Here is a 15854-nt window from a genome sequence, read left to right as displayed (position 1 = left end):
GTTTCCTTTTCTCCTGCTTTGTTTTTAAGTGTTCTTGTGGTTTGGCAAAAATATACATTTTTTAAATGTTTATTTATTTATTTTGGGAGAGAGAGAAAGAGAGAAAGAGAGCATGCACGTGCAAGTGGGGGAGGGGCAGAGAGAGGAGAGAGAGAGAATCCCAAGCAGCCTCTGCACTGACAGCCTGATGCAGGGTCCGAGCTCATGAGGAGTGAGGTCATGACCTGAGCCAAAATCAAAAGTCAGATGCTTAACCCGCTGAGTTACCCAGGTGCCCCTGGTAAAATACTTTTTTAAAAGTCATTGTATTTGTGTGATTTATTTGGATTTTTCATTTTTGTTTCCTTAAGCTTTTAATTCTGAAATAGTTTTAGACTTAGAAGAAGTTGCAAAAACATAACCAAGAGTTTCTCTGGACCCTTCCCCAGCTTTCCCCAGTGATACCATAACCATAACCATTGCCATATCCCTCAGTATGGTATCCCTCAGATACCATACCAAAACTGTCACGATATCAACCATCAACATAGCAATATCAAAACCAGGAAGTTGACATTGGGGCAAACTATTAACTGTATTGAAGCCCTTATTTGGACTTGAAGAAAGTGACTTAATCCTAGTGGCTGGACAACCAATGGTGATAGCCTAAACCCTTCCTCTCATATATAGGAGACTGACCTCAAAGTCTCTGGCCTGGTGGGCAGGCAGGGAAGAAACAGTTGGTTCTTAAATGTCTGCAGTGATTTATGGTTACACATGATTCCAGTTTCCCCTGACCCAGAACCTAGGACCAAATGCTCTGCCATAGTGCACAGAATTCACCTTGGCTTCCAGTCAGCCAACCCAACAGCTCACTTGTCTTCAACCCTGCATAGGACGAGGGGATTTCAAGTGTGATATTTCTTTTTAGCTTTAATACCAACAAGTGGCCTGCCTGCCTCCCTGCCCAGGCTGCAGCTGAGCCAAGCCCGGGACAGTTTCTCTGTGAAGCAAAACCTGAGCTTTGTGTCTTCTTGCTAGTGATAGGATATTCAAGCATGCTATTCCTGTTTGAGTATCTGAGGCACTTGTGGTATGTATTCCTCTGAATACTCCTTATGTAGGTCTTTGCCATGCTTTTCAAAACAGATTGGTGGTGGTTCTTCCATGCTTCACCTGTGGCATTTAGAGCATTCCATTTTCAGGGTATCTTCCCTTGACTGTCTAGCATCTGAGTCTGTGACTCCATTTATGGGGATTTCATTATCTGTCCAGAGGCTCCATCACTCTATCTTTTCAGTAGACATGACCTATGTCAACCTCAGGCTGAAAGTCTTTGCTCTCAAATATCCAGGGACTGTTCACCTTCAGAGCGCTAGAGTATCCCATGTTTATGTAGGCACTGGAAATTTCCCATGACCAGACTCCTGTTTAGGATAGTCCGTGGAAAAACCCTGGAGACAAGCCCTTTGGAAACATCCATTTAATTTGAGGGGAATTTGTTCTGGTTTGTGAATCAATTTTGTAAGGAATTCTGTGTTTAAAGGCCAATTTCAGTTCTCTAGCTCTCCCCACTCAATAGCTAATGTATATTTAAGAGCTGCCTGAAGGGTTAACTCACTTTTTTTTCCTAGTGATTATAGATGCACACCTCAAGGAGCTGGCTTACTTGGGCAGTTAATTTCTCTCTGGAATTTCTCTTGCTTGAATGTCCATAATACATTGACTTCCGCAAAGAATTGATTTCCACACAAAATTCCCTGCTTGCCTTAAACCCTTCCCCACAAGCCGCCGGCTGCCTGCATAAATATGTGGTTTTTCCTCATGAATCATTTGTAGCATACCCAATTGGAATGGAGAGTAAAAAGGGCTGGGAAGTAATGTGATCTGACTGTTCAAGTGCTTCTTTTATGAGAAAAGTGAGCCTTACCAGCTAACAGAAGACCAAAGTTACAATATTCCGCCCAACTAAAAATGCACTTGGAAAGCATTTATATTTATGTATGTGTTCACCCAGATGTTCCATAAATGCTAATGACAGTAGGGCAGGTGATTCTACAAATCTATTCATTCGCTCAAAATACGTACTCTCTGAGCACCTGTCTGACAAAGGTGATGAATATGGATGTAATTCTTGGAATATATTCTTGAAATATTTGAATCTTTTCCCTCCTGGGAGAGTCTTGGTAATGAATGAGCATTTCATTGGTAATGATATAGAGGTGTACGTCCAAATGAGATGTACCTTTCTCATTGTTTATATACTTGCAGAAAAAGTGGGGGTTTAAGAAGCTCCCATTCTCTAATTCTTAGTGCTTATATACTCATGGGCTTTCCCATGGCTCGTACGTATGCTAGAGACATAGCCCGCAATGCGGGCTGTGTGGAAGGTGGAACTTCACATGTACTTCCCTGAGGAAGGTTCTGTTCATGTAATCGTAACAGTCAGTAACCATGTTACTTCCTTGTGTTTCTGTGAGGGCTGAAGAGATATATTGGGTGCTTGTATTTGCCAACCCAGCCACAGTTGTTCTTTCTGAAGTTGAGAATCATGAGCACTTATCCTGTTTGCTAGCAAGAGGAAAGAATTGAGATAGCTGGATTTGATGCTAGTAAGTGTTCTTTTTGGAAATGCCTAATGCCAGATTTGCATGTTTAAAAAGATATAAATGTTGGTCTTTCCACCAAAATTTGGAGATGTGCTACTGGAGAGTGGTTTATTTCAACAACACCTAGTGCTAGTCTAGATCAGGTTTCTCAGTCATGGTAGTATTAGTATTTTGGGTGCTATAATTCTTTTTTTTTGTAAAGTTTATATATTTATGTATGTATGTATGCATGTATTTATTTTGAGATAGTGGGTGAGCAGGGGAGGGACAGAGAGATAGAGAATCCCAAGAAGGCTCCATGTTGTCATTGCAGAGCCTGATACGGGGCTTGATCCTATGAAATCAACAGTCAGATGCTTAACTGACTGAGCCACCCAGGAACCCCTCAGGTGCTATAATTCTTTGTCGTGAAAGGCTGTGCTCTGTACAGCAGCATTTCTGGACTATGCCACCCCAAGATGATTGGAGTCTTAGGGAAGGCCCAGGTTTCTATAAGTCATGTTACCATCTTAAATAGTAATTCAACTTCATATTCCATCATGTCCAAAAGTCACTTGTGCCAAGTTCCGTGTGGTAGATGAGACATGTGATTAGAATTGTAAATGGCCTCAGGAAATTGGAGAAATGCTCAGAATCCTAAATAATGAAGTACAGGAGGAAAGAGGCCACTAGTCCACAAAGAAAGAAAACAGTGTGTATGTAACTGAGTTAAAAATGAGGAACGGCTGGCTAATTAAAAATACCCAGGATGAAAGAGCCTTCAGGCACACAGTGAATAACAAGCTGAAGTTAAGGAAACAGCATTGTGGTTGTGTCAGCATGTGCTGGCTCCTCGATCAGGTCCTTGCTGATGCCTACTGGTCAGGCTTCCAGTGTCAGTGGAACTTTCAGAGGACTCTGGTCCTCACTTATGCTTCCCAGGAGGCAGAAGTCCTCCAGGGATTAGGGCACTGGGGCATTGGTTCTTCTTCTCACATGAGGCAGAAGTTGAGGATTGCTGGTTTTAAAACAACTTGTTTGAGTTTTCCTGCATGTTGACTTTACTTGGTTGTGTGTGTGTGTGTGTGTGTGTGTGTGTGTGTGTGTGTGTGTGTGTATGTGTATGTATGTATCTAGCTTCCTAGTGGAACATGTAGCACACCTAGAGAGGACAAGGCTCTTGAAAGTCCCCTTCTGTAGAGAGTACTGCTTTTAATGACTGCCAGTTGGCTACTCAGGTTCAGAGAGCTACCTTTAATAATACCTAAACTTCTTTCATTTAGGAAATGAAGTCAATAAAGTATTAGTCTAGAATGACTGAAACTATGGGCTGAAATGAGTTTACTCAACCTAAGGATAGAGAACAGCTACAAGTAAAAGAGTGTCCTTGGAGTCTCTACTGTTGGTCCTCCTGTGCCCACAATGGAGTAAAACTCCTTAAGCTGTATGAAAGGATGTGACAGAGAGCTCTGCCCCTGAGCAGGCCAGAACTTCCTCCTTCAGTTTTAACACTTTTTTGTGTCCTGTCCTAACATCATTATTCATCATGACATGCGTTAGTGTTCCATAGACATTGCTGCCAATCTCAATCTTTTCTTTCTTTTGTTTTTTTGATAATGTATTATCAAGTTAGCTACCATACAGTGTATACAGTATGGAAGATATTTACAAATGACATATCAGATAAAGGGTTAGTGTCAAAAATCTATGAAGAACTTACCAAATTCAATACCCAAAAATAAACAATCCAGGGAAGAAATGGGCAGAAGACATGAATAGACACGTTTCCAAAGAAGACATCCAGATGGCTAACAGACACATGAAAACATGCTCAACATCACTTATCATCAGGAAGACACAAAACCACACTGAGATATTACTTCACACCTGTCAGAGTAGCTAAAATTAATGACTCAGGCAACAACAGATGTTGGTGAGGATATGGAGAAAGGAGAGCCCTCTTGCATTATTGGGAATGTAAACTTGTGCAGCCACTCTGGAAAACAGTGTGGAGGTTCCTCAAAAAATTAAAATTGAATCACCCTGTGGCCCAGCAATAGCACTACTAGGAATTTATGCAAAGGATACAGGAGTGCTGATTTATAGGGGCATATGTACGCCAATGTTTATGGCAGTGCTATCAATAATTGCCAAATTATGGAAAGAGCCCAAGTGTCCATCGATGGATGTAATGGATAAAGAAGATGTGATAAACACACACACACACACACACACACACACACACACACACACACACAGAGGAATACTATTCAGCAATGAAAAAGAATGAAATCTTGCCATTTGGGAGGGTGTTATGCTAAGTGAAATAAGTCAGGCAGAAAAAGATGGATATCATATGTTTTCACTCATGTGGAATTTGAGAAACTTAACAGAAGATCAGAGGGGAAGGGAAGGAAAAATAAGTTAAAAACAGAGAGGGAGGCAAACCAGAAGAGACAGAGTACAAACTGAGGGTTGATAAGGGTGGGTGGTGGGGGGGGGGTTGGGAAAATGAGTTATGGACACTGGGTTTTCAATTAGCAATAATCACGCCTCAGATAAACCTCATTGGGTACAATACTGCCACTGTGCAAAGCTTGAGTTATGGGTATTGAGGAGGGCACTTGTTGGGATGAGCACTGGGTGTTGTATATAAGTGATGAATCACGGGAATATACTCCCCAAATCTCAATTTTTTCTTCTGTTGTTCAAAACAACTATGTCAGTAGACAGTCCTCATTAACTTTATGTTGATGTCTTGATAATGCTCAATCCCATAATGCTGGAGTTTAAGACCCCTCATCTTCCTTAAACATACTCTTCAAAATGTCTTTTCCTGTTGACTACTGGGAATTAGCTCACATCCTCACCCATGTGACTCTCTGTGCCCTCTGAGCTGAGCATGCTGTTTTTCCATTTGCTAGGAATGGTAGGGATTTTATACTGTCTGGAATTTTGGTGTGAACAGAACAACTCTTAGTTAAGTCTGAACTGAAAAATGATGTTCAATTTTTAGGAAATCTATATTTATGTAGCAATATCAAACAATACTCCAGTCTTGTCCAACAGATTTTACCTGGTATCTGAAGGGTTAAGTTACTCTTTTCTCATGACCACAGATGCATCTTTCAAGGAGCTGATTTACTTGGACACTTAATTAATTTTTCTCTAGAATGTCTACCACTAGAATGTCCATGATACATTGACTTCTGCAAAGAATGTTGCTCAGTATATTTTATCCACTATTGGGAAGGCCTATGGACTTCCTTTTGGTTCTGCCCTTGACCTGGTGACATGACTTTGCATTGCACCCTACTGTTTACATTTCTTCACTTGTGCCCCATTGTTCTGCATCCTGATTCTGGGTCTTGTCTTTATTTCTCTCCTTTAGCCTACAATCTCTGACACTTCCAGGTTTGGACATGAATTGAGTTGGCTCTGAGTTATTAGCTCTGTGACTTTGAGGAAGTCACTCAACATCTACAAGATTCAATTTCTTTGTGAAATTGTAATAATTTTTTTAGGGTAAAAGTGTAGCATTTTATTTAATTTATTAATTCATTATTTTAATATAATTTATTATCAGATTGCCTTACATACAACACCCAGTGCTCATCCCAACAAGTTCCTTCCTCCATGCCTAGCACCCATTTTCCCCTCTTCTCCACCACCCCCATTAACCCTCAGTTTGTTTTCTGTATTGAAGAATCTCTTAAGGTTTGCCTCCCTCTGTTTGTAACATTTTTTCCTACCTTCCCTTTCACCATGGTCTTCTGTTAAGTTTCTCAAGATCCACATATGAGTGAAAACATATGATGTCTGTCTTTCTCTGACTGACTAATTTCATTTAGTGTAATACCCTCCAGTTCCACCCACGTTGCTGTAAATGGCATAATTTCATTCTTTCTCACTGTCAAGTAATATTCCATTTTATATATAAATATTCTTTATCCATTCATCAGTGAATGGACATTTAGACTCTTTCCATAATTTGGGTATTGTTGAAAGCACTGGTATAAACATTGGGGTACATGTGCCCCGATGCATTAGCACTCCTGTATCCCTTGGGTTAATTCCTAGTAGTGCTATTGCTGGGTCATAGCGTAGTTCTATTTTCAGTTTTTTGAGGAACATCCACACTGTTTTTCAGAGTAGCTTCACCAGTTTGCATTCCCACCAAGAGTGCAAGAGGGTTTCCGTTTCTCCACATCCTCGCTAGCATCTATAGTTTCTTGATTTGTTCATTTTAGCCGCTGTGACTGGTGTGAGGTGGTATCTCAGTTTGGCTTTGATTTGTATGTGAAACTGTAATAATAATACATAATTCAGAATTGTTAAAGTAAAGGAGACTCTAAAATCTGGTACCTGGACAATAGCATCTTCTTTAGAAATCTTTACTATGAGTATTATTATCACACTTGGTTCTAAGTTAGGAAAAAGGTAATTATTTCTAAGGAAAAGAAAAATTGAAAATAAATATAACTTGTACTGAGTTAGATCATCTTTTTGTGGGGATCTGGTAACAGATTCCCAACCTAATTGTCTAGGTCTCTATCCTCCTTCAGTTTTCTACCATGGCTTCCATGTGCAGTGGGCTGCTAAGGCAGCTCATGGGAAAGTCACCAGGAAGTTCATTCTTTTCAGTGTCTCTCCTGTCTTTGAACATCTCCTGGAGCCCTTTATGACTAAACAGTATAGTGTTAGTATCTCAGTCACCTCCAGAGAAGTAGTTGTCAAAATGGGCTCAAAAGATCAACGATATTGGAAACACCTATGGTGCTCAAAAGTACAGAATACTGTCCTCCAATCCTTCACCATAATTTTCAGCACCTGCTAGGTCTGAATATCTAGAGGTGGGGCCTAAAAATCTGTATATTATATGCCCCAGGTTAGGGTTTCTAGACAAAACACAGCATATGTGGATAAATTTAAATCTTTGAAATATGACTAATACATTTTTAGTAAAGTATATCCTATACAATGTTTGAGATATACTCATATTAAAAAATAGTGTTTTCAATCTGAAATTTAAATCTCACTGGGCTTCAGTGTTTTTGTTTGCTAAATGTTGTTACAAGTCTATGTTACATGCACAGTAAAGTTTAAAAAACTGTTTTAACGAGACATTCACAGGACAGTCCCACCAAGCCCTATATATAGGTAACTGTGGCACTGACGTATTGTTTTATAGAAAGACATTTAATGCCTTGTTGGGTGCCACAGCATCACAATCCCTTTTGCTTTACATTCTCTCTTCTATGACCTGATGCTGTCCTAGTCCCGTAGCACATTCTCCCAGGAAATGAGTTGCTCATGGAAGGGACACTCCAGCTTTCTCACTGTCTTACCAGCTGGGCCATGTCATGCCCCCAAGTGATCAGGGATAAAGTGTGTGGAAGTCTCTGTAGCTTCCTTTGTCCCTGTAGACCTGAGGCTGGCTGAGGAGCCTGTTTCTTGAGTTCTGTTCTGTAGGTAGACATGAGCATCTTGGCCTCAGACCAGCCTCTCCGGCTGAGAGAGAAAACGTGCACAGAATTGCATAGCAAGTAGTCCAGCAGCTTGGTCTATTGGCCCTTCTTCCCTCCTGCTGAAACAAAGAATAGCCAACATACTATTTACTTTACTGCCTGACATTAGAGGTTGCAAATTCAGATATCCATAGGGGCTGGGCTAGAATCATATATAAGTGAAGCAGAAAGGGTGTGGCCTATGAAAAAATAGCCATAATCCAAGAAGGTGGGCACTTCTTAGCTTCAGCTGGTCCCTGGCTATCCCATAGGAATTTGGGCCCAGTATTATTAAAAAACTGAAAGTCTGAATTTTTATATCAAGTCTCCTGATTTTAAGACATTGGAAATAAAGGCTCCCGGGTGGCTTAGTCAGTTGAGCCTCTGACTCTTGATTTCCGCTCAGGTCATGATCCCAAGGGGTTGTGGGATCGAGCCCTGTGTGAGGCTCAGAGCTGAGCATGAGACATGCTGAAGACACACACACTTTCTCTCTCTCTCTCTCTCTCTCTCTCTCTCTCTCTCTCTCTCTCTCCCTCTCTCCCTCTCTCCCTCTCTCCCTCTCTCCCTCTCTCCCTCTCTCTTTCTGTCCCTCTCTCTTCCTCTGCTCCTCTCCTTTGCTTGCATGTGTATTTACTCTGTCTCTAAAAAATTATAATAAAATAAACAAAATGTTGGAAACAAAGTAACCATTTTTGTGAACATTAGGTAGGCCAACCAAAAGACCTTTGTGTACAATAATAAACTCTTCAGGGAGTTAGTTTTCTACTCCCTCTTAAATTATATTACACAGTGATGATTAAATTGTAGGTACATTATCGAGTTTGGAAAGACAATCCATTGTGTTCAATTTGATCAGAATTATAGCCCAAAACTCATACGGTCTAATGGAGAATTTAAGTTTTATATGAACATATAAAATACATCAAATTATTTAGATAGGAAATGTATAAAGAAATATTAAGGTTGGGGCACCTGGGTGGCTCAGTTGGTTGAGCGTCTGACTTTGGTTTAGGTCATGATCTCACAGCTTATGAGTCTGAGCCCCATGTCGTGCTCTGTGCTGACAGCTCGGAGCCTGGAGTCTGCTTCAGATTCTGTGTCCCTCTCTCGCTGTGCCCCTCCCTTGCTCATGCTCTGTCTCTCAAGAATAAATAATAATAATAATAATAAAAATTAAAGAAATATTAAGGTGATTAATCTAATGAATATAAAGTACACTGAGGAGATTCAAGATGTGTTTGAGCTCAGACACCATGTCTCAGAATTAAGGCATAGTTAGTACAACCACTGGCCTTCATCCCATAGCTAAATCTTTGATTTGTTCAAAGGATTGGAGAGGATGCTTTGTGTAGACTTGGCTTTAAGGTACGCCTTTGCCCCTATATACTGTTACGTACACCAAAGAGGAGGGCTTGGATTGATGACAAAGTAAGATTCCTTGTATGGAAGATTACAAGAACATTTTAACATGAGATATCACATATTAAGGTTGACAAATTACAGTCGAGCTGAGCTGTGTGGGGGAAGAAAAATGAGAGTATTTATGATCCCTGAGGTGAGGCAGGGTTGGGGGAAAGATGGCAGTGTGTGAAGAGTAAATGGAAGTATGAATATACCTCAACAGAAAGTAAATAAAAAAGCAGAATATTCACATAGAAGAGTCTTTCTCTCTGGCAACTTCCTTGTATCTGGAATAACTATTATTTAACTATCCTTAATTTCTGTAGGGAAACAGGGTGTATGTTGCTGGTTTGGGCTACTTTTTTCATCTTGTGACCAGCCAGGCATCACAATCTCCACTTCTCTCCTTCAGTCAGAATATTGCACATTCTTGTACAAGGTAACCTTGGGGAAATTCATCTGTAATTTTGATGTAAGGGTAATAATTGAACATTTTTTTTGTACAATGCTCTCAGAGAGGGTGTAATCTGGGGCATGCATGTAAGATTTGATGGGCGTGCCTTTGTATGCATTTGGGATCATAAAAGTTTGGTATTGAAGGGAAGCAAAGTGACAGGGAAGTCACTTGAGAGGGCATCAGGAAAGAGTGCATCTTTTGTGTCCAGAGGAGAATTTAGTAGAGAAGTTAAAGTTCCGAGTGATTAGGAGCAACCAGGAAGCAGGAGTGACTGGTCTCAGGAGCCCAGTGGGGTGAGGAGCCTTTGGGAAGAGGCTCTTTGCCTGTGACATGTACCCATTAATAGGGAAGGGGACTTGTTCAATATCTTTGGTACATGGAAGTAAGGTCTTCTGCTAAGAGCAAGATCTGGGATGTATGTTGGAAACATGGGAAAAATTCAGACTTCAAAGTCAGGCCCTACTTCAAATTTTGACTTTACTCCTAGAAAACTGGCTTGGTTGTTGTTGTTTATTTAAGAGTCAGGTCCCTCATTTATAAAATTTCAGATCTACACTGAAAGTTTGATGTGATCTTTAGAGATGACTCATATAATGTACATAAGAGCACACCTGGAATACAGTAGGAACTCAAAAATTGATAGCTATAAATAATTACAATGATAATAGTGTAGGAATACTGCTATGATGGATAGTGATAGATGAGTGGAATAAGGATTAAGAACAATTGCTGTGTTATGTTGAAGGGCCAGCTGAAGATAGGATTAGCACATATGTCATGAATTTATCATGAAGATTATGATGTTTTACCAGGGAGCTGTCAGAAGCCCTGTAGTGTGAGCAAAGAAGGTACCCAGAATACTGTGAAAGTAGGACCTTTCAAGGAGAAGAACAAAAGTTTGAGGGAGAACAGTGCTGGTGTTCACTTTCTAGAATGTTCTGATGGGCAAGGCACAGGTATCCACACCCCTAGGAAGGGTGAACCTAGAGAGACACTGGGAGAACAGACTGGGATGGTGGCAGTCTTCATCTGCTGAGATTCAAGAGCAAGTGATAGAGGGTAACAGAGAGGAAAGACTGAGGGATGGGCAATGCTGGACTGGACAAGGGGTCAAGGATGTTATCTCTACTGTCCTTACTCATTACCTTCATTTTATATTTTCCAATGTGAAAAAGTGGGACATTTGAAACATGGAAAGTGGCTGATTTTCACTCTTTGTTTTGCTTTCGAGGTGTGGCCTCTTTGTATACCCTCAATTTCAGCCACCTTGGGATAATGGCAAGGGCCTCACCGTGTTCCAAAACTTCACGGTTTGGGGAAGTGCAGGTGGTGCCCAGGTAAGCTGTGTTAGTTTTTTATTAAATTGTCATTTGTTTTTTCATGGTGATTTATTATGCATCTCTATTTAAATGGGGATAGTATGGGAGCCACTGCAATATTATCATAGTTGTATGGGACAAACAGCATCATAGATGTGTGGAAAAGTTGTTGAATGAATGAATTCCTACTCAGGAAACCAGGGTCAAGTCATTTCCTCTACAGTGACTTTTCAGCAGCTCTACTAGAGAACAATAGAATTGTAGTGATAGAGATTTACAAGCAGGAGAGATCATAGAGGTCATCTGTTTCTTATCTCCCATGCCTATTTAGAGATAAAAATTAAGGCTCAGAAAGTAAAAGGATTTCCCAAAGGTCACACAGCACCACCAGCTGCAGAATTCAGACCCCAAATGTTGTGCATTTGGTACCTTAATATCTTGAGTAATGCATGCTTCAGTCTTAAAAAAGTACTGTTCATCCCTGGAACATGAAAATTCCTGCTCAAAGTGTCATTCTTACCTTTATCAATGAGCCACATTTTCTTCTATTTTCTTCAAAAGGGAAAAAGTTTGTGTTCAATCATTCACTTTTCATTACTTCAATGATTTCTGGTAAGGAAGCTTTGGATGCTCACTCATAACAGCAACTTGTAAAATTAGCCAAGGTCACTATTTTGTGCTACACAAAGAAAATTACATACACTTGATCTCTGTCATTTAGCAATCTGGAGCCTAAAATACGTAGATGAAGCAACATGTTTACAGGGCACTCAGGAAATAGAATAAAAACATACAGTTAAGTTACATTAAGAAAGTTAGACATTAATTTCATATATCCAACAAGAGGAAGACAACTGTGGATGGGGAAAGCCCAAAAATGTATAATTAGGGTAGCTAACAGGAAGAATCCCAACTGCCTTTAGTGTTTTGTTCTTATTGAATTTATACAGTACTTTGTTCCCATAAACATCATGAGTAAAGGGGTGACAAATCCAGTGGAAACATTGATTGAGTGGCCTCTTACACAGAGAAGCAATTCATGACTTGAAGAGAGTTATGCAATGTCTCCATGCCCTTGAATAGCTTTATTTTAAAGGAAATAACCTAATAAAATGAGAATATTAGAAGATGATCATGAAAGTCAGTTTTCTCAAATTCTGCACTCAGAAATGCTAAACCCATAAAAACAAAAAACAAAAAAACAAAAAAAACCCAGATTCTTAAAGATGAAACTCTTGTGCACTCAAATTGAATTAATTAAAAAGTTCAAACAATGTGAATGCTTTTGTAACTTTACTTTTATGAGGAGAATAAAGTAAAATTAACATGATAGGGAATTTAAAAAGTGATTCCCACCAAAACAATCCTGCAAAAAAATAAGAGAGATTTACACTTCCTTATATAAAAAATTACTACAAGGTAATAGTAATAAGACAGTGTGGTATGGGCACAAAGAGAAAATGGATAAATGGAATAGAATTGAGAGTCCAGAAATAAATCCACCCAGTTGATTTCTGACAAGTATGCCAAGACCATTCAGTGGGGGAAACAATAGTCTTCTCAATAAATGGCACTGGAACAACTGGGTAGCCACACTGAAAAGAAAGAAGTTGGATCCTTACCTCATACTATTTACAAAAGTTGACTCAATAATGGATCAAAAACAATGTTAGAACAGAAAGTATAAAAAAAATCTTAGACAAAAACAAAGGAGTAAATCTTCATGATCTTGGGTTTAGTTAAAGATTCCTAGGTATGACTCCAAAACAAGCAACAAAAGAAAAATGGATAAGAAAGAGTAATCATACCTAAAGGATAAATTTGTGTTGAGAGTTAAATAGGTGCCCATAAGGATGCCTGGATCTTTGTGTTTACATAGTAGCAGCCCTTATTCTTACCATTGTTAGTGAATAGGAGTAGGTAGTGATAGATCAATGTTAACAGTGATGTCTCTGGAAATTTTAACATTGATAAATACCTTCTGCATCCAATAAAAATACATTATGTTCACATTTCGTAAACTTTCATTATTAGGTATATCTGACTATATTCTGGTCATTAGACATAAGTGTCATGTATACAGATACTTGAACAGAAGATTCCATTGGGTAAAATTTCAATTGTGTATAAACATAGATTCATATTTGATGACATTGATATTGATATTTTCTCATTTAATGATCTTAATAACCTTGGGGGGAACTGTGCCATTACTAGAGATTCCTCTCTCCCTCTCTCCCTCCCTCTCTCCCTCCCTCTCTCCCTCCCTCTCTCCCTCCCTCTCTCCCTCCCTCCCTCTCTCCCTCCCTCTCTCCCTCCCTCTCTCCCTCCCTCTCTCCCTCCCTCCCTCTCTCCCTCCCTCTCTCCCTCCCTCCCTCTCTCCCTCCCTCTCTCCCTCCCTCCCTCTCTCCCTCCCTCCCTCTCTCCCTCCCTCTCTCCCTCCCTCCCTCTCTCCCTCCCTCTCTCCCTCTCTCCCTCCCTCTCTCCCTCTCTCCCTCTCTCCCTCCTTCTCTCTCTCTCTCCCTCCCTCTCTCTCTCTCTCCCTCCCTCCCTCCCTCCCTCTCTCCCTCTCTCTCCCTCTCTCCCTCCCTCTCTCCCTCCCTCTCTCCCTCCCTCTCTCCCTCCCTCTCTCCCTCTCTCCCTCTCTCCCTCTCTCCCTCCCTGTCTCCATCTCTCTCTCTCTCTCACTCTCGCTCTCCCTCTCACTCTTGAGAGAGGAAAAGAGAGAGAGGGAGAGCAAAAGGGAGAGCACTAATGTCATACAGCTAAGAATTGCTGGATTCCAACTCAATGCGACCTTTGAACATATATGTTAATAAGTGTTGAGAAGAATATCCTTTCCTCACCATGTCTCATAAATGCAAAATGATTCTTTTAGAAGAGAGAGAGAGATGAAAGCACTTTCTGAAAGGTGTATTCACACAACAAATAGATGATTTTGCTACTGTGTGTTGGTTTTCTTTTAAAATCACCAGGTTCTCTAGCTAATGTGAGGTGTTAGCTATTTTTAAATATGAGTATATTTGTCAGATCTTGGGCTGATGCTTGTAAATAGGTCACAATTTTTACCAAGTTAACAGTTTAGATTATGCTTATTTTGTTTAAATAAACCTTCGTGTCTTCAAAGATGTATCATTTTGTAAAAGCTGTTGGCTCATACATAATGGGATATGCAAGCTATTTGTTTCATGAAAATTCAAGCTTAAAGACCAATTGACAAGTAGAAGCATGATACTATGATAAATCAAGGCTACTTTGGCCTTAATTAATAGGAAACTTCCACGTGAAGGTATGAATGTAAATATGACCCTATTTAATAAAGAAATAAATGCTGTGTTAGGTAATTTGCTAGTCCAGACCTCCACCTTGATTTTGAAGATGGTTGAATTGAAGTCCAGGAAAAGTTCAATGTCTTGCCTGAGATCATATAGTTAGTTAATATCAGTGGTAGGTCAAAACCAAGAGCTCTGTCCTCCAAACTAGTGGGATTCTTTCAACTCTAACAAACTAATTTTGTTAATATTCAATCCCTATTTGGGCCCACTCACCCAAGTTGTCATAAATATATATGCACATAGCACATTTTTAATCTGTAGTCATTTGGAATTACTTATTTCATAATTATATTTTTTATAATAATAGTAACATACACTACCATGAAGAAAATAGTAAGTATTTGAGTTCTTGGATGCTCTGTTTTTCTCCATTAATTTTGTGTGATTTGACAATTGCAAGTTTATTTTAGATAAGTGAAGAATTCACACTGACATTTTTAATGTAACAGTTATTACGAGGAGAAATGAAAAGTACAGAGGGGATGTTACCAAAAGGGACTAGTTAGTACTGACCTGACAGCAACTTTGGGATGTCTGTACAGATATTGATGGACAAAAGCTGCTTAAATGTGGTATAGCATGCTTATTTATACTTAATCAATAATTAAAGAAGCTATAGGAAGTCTGCAAGAAAAACCAAGCCTCAGACCTTTGCCATAACATATGCTGTTATTTTATAGATTTTTAGAAGTAGCAATCTTCACCTGAAAAACTTCCAAGTTTATTCATGCAGAGATTTTGGAATTGACATCTTGGAAAGTGATGCAAATACTTCAGTTACTGACAGCTTATTACTTGGTCATTTTGCCCACAAGGTAAGTGCCTTAGTGTAGTTGTTTTAGACTGTCTATCAAAACAGAATTGTTCGTGCTCAGTTCCCTAGTGACCCAGGGTATGTAATTTTAATAGTATTCTTTAGTGAATCTTGGGTTTAATTGGTAGAGGTTAGAAGAACTTTTTATTTGTAACAGTGGTGGTATCTTTGATGGAATTCAAATGTACACAAGGTTTTAACGTTATGAGTCCATATAAATCCTAAAAGTCATGAGTAGCTTGCCAAATTCTTACTTGGTTGCAATTTAGCATTATTTTCACTGCAATTCAGTAATAAACCTAATGATTTTAGATTAATTTACCTTTACTTCACAAGGGTTATAGAATAGCAAAACTTCACATTTTCTCTTTGTATTGTAGTTTGTCATGTTTCAATATAAACATTTTGTTCATAGGGTCCTTATTGTTTTTAGAGTGCCCCTCCTCACCAA

General features: G+C 39.5%; 1 protein-coding gene and 1 pseudogene across 9 annotated transcripts in view; one reads left to right on the top strand and one right to left on the bottom strand.

The window, feature by feature from the left end:
- PKHD1 (PKHD1 ciliary IPT domain containing fibrocystin/polyductin) overlaps positions 1 to 15854 on the top strand; it is a 489098-nt gene that overhangs the window by 210207 nt on the left and 263037 nt on the right. For all 9 annotated transcript variants that reach the window (XM_011282361.4, XM_045057643.1, XM_045057638.1 and 6 more), the window contains 3 exons: positions 9805 to 9917; positions 11167 to 11272; positions 15270 to 15404. In XM_011282361.4, coding sequence (XP_011280663.2) covers positions 9805 to 9917; positions 11167 to 11272; positions 15270 to 15404 — 354 coding nt within the window. The remainder of the gene's footprint in view (positions 1 to 9804; positions 9918 to 11166; positions 11273 to 15269; positions 15405 to 15854) is intronic.
- LOC111560736 lies at positions 5081 to 5165 on the bottom strand (annotated as a pseudogene).

The sequence above is a fragment of the Felis catus genome, chromosome B2 (assembly GCF_018350175.1).
Source record: "Felis catus isolate Fca126 chromosome B2, F.catus_Fca126_mat1.0, whole genome shotgun sequence".
NCBI classification, from domain to species: domain Eukaryota; kingdom Metazoa; phylum Chordata; class Mammalia; order Carnivora; family Felidae; genus Felis; species Felis catus.
The sequence above is the reverse complement of the archived record's forward strand: the minus strand, read 5'-3'. Positions and strand labels throughout refer to the sequence as shown.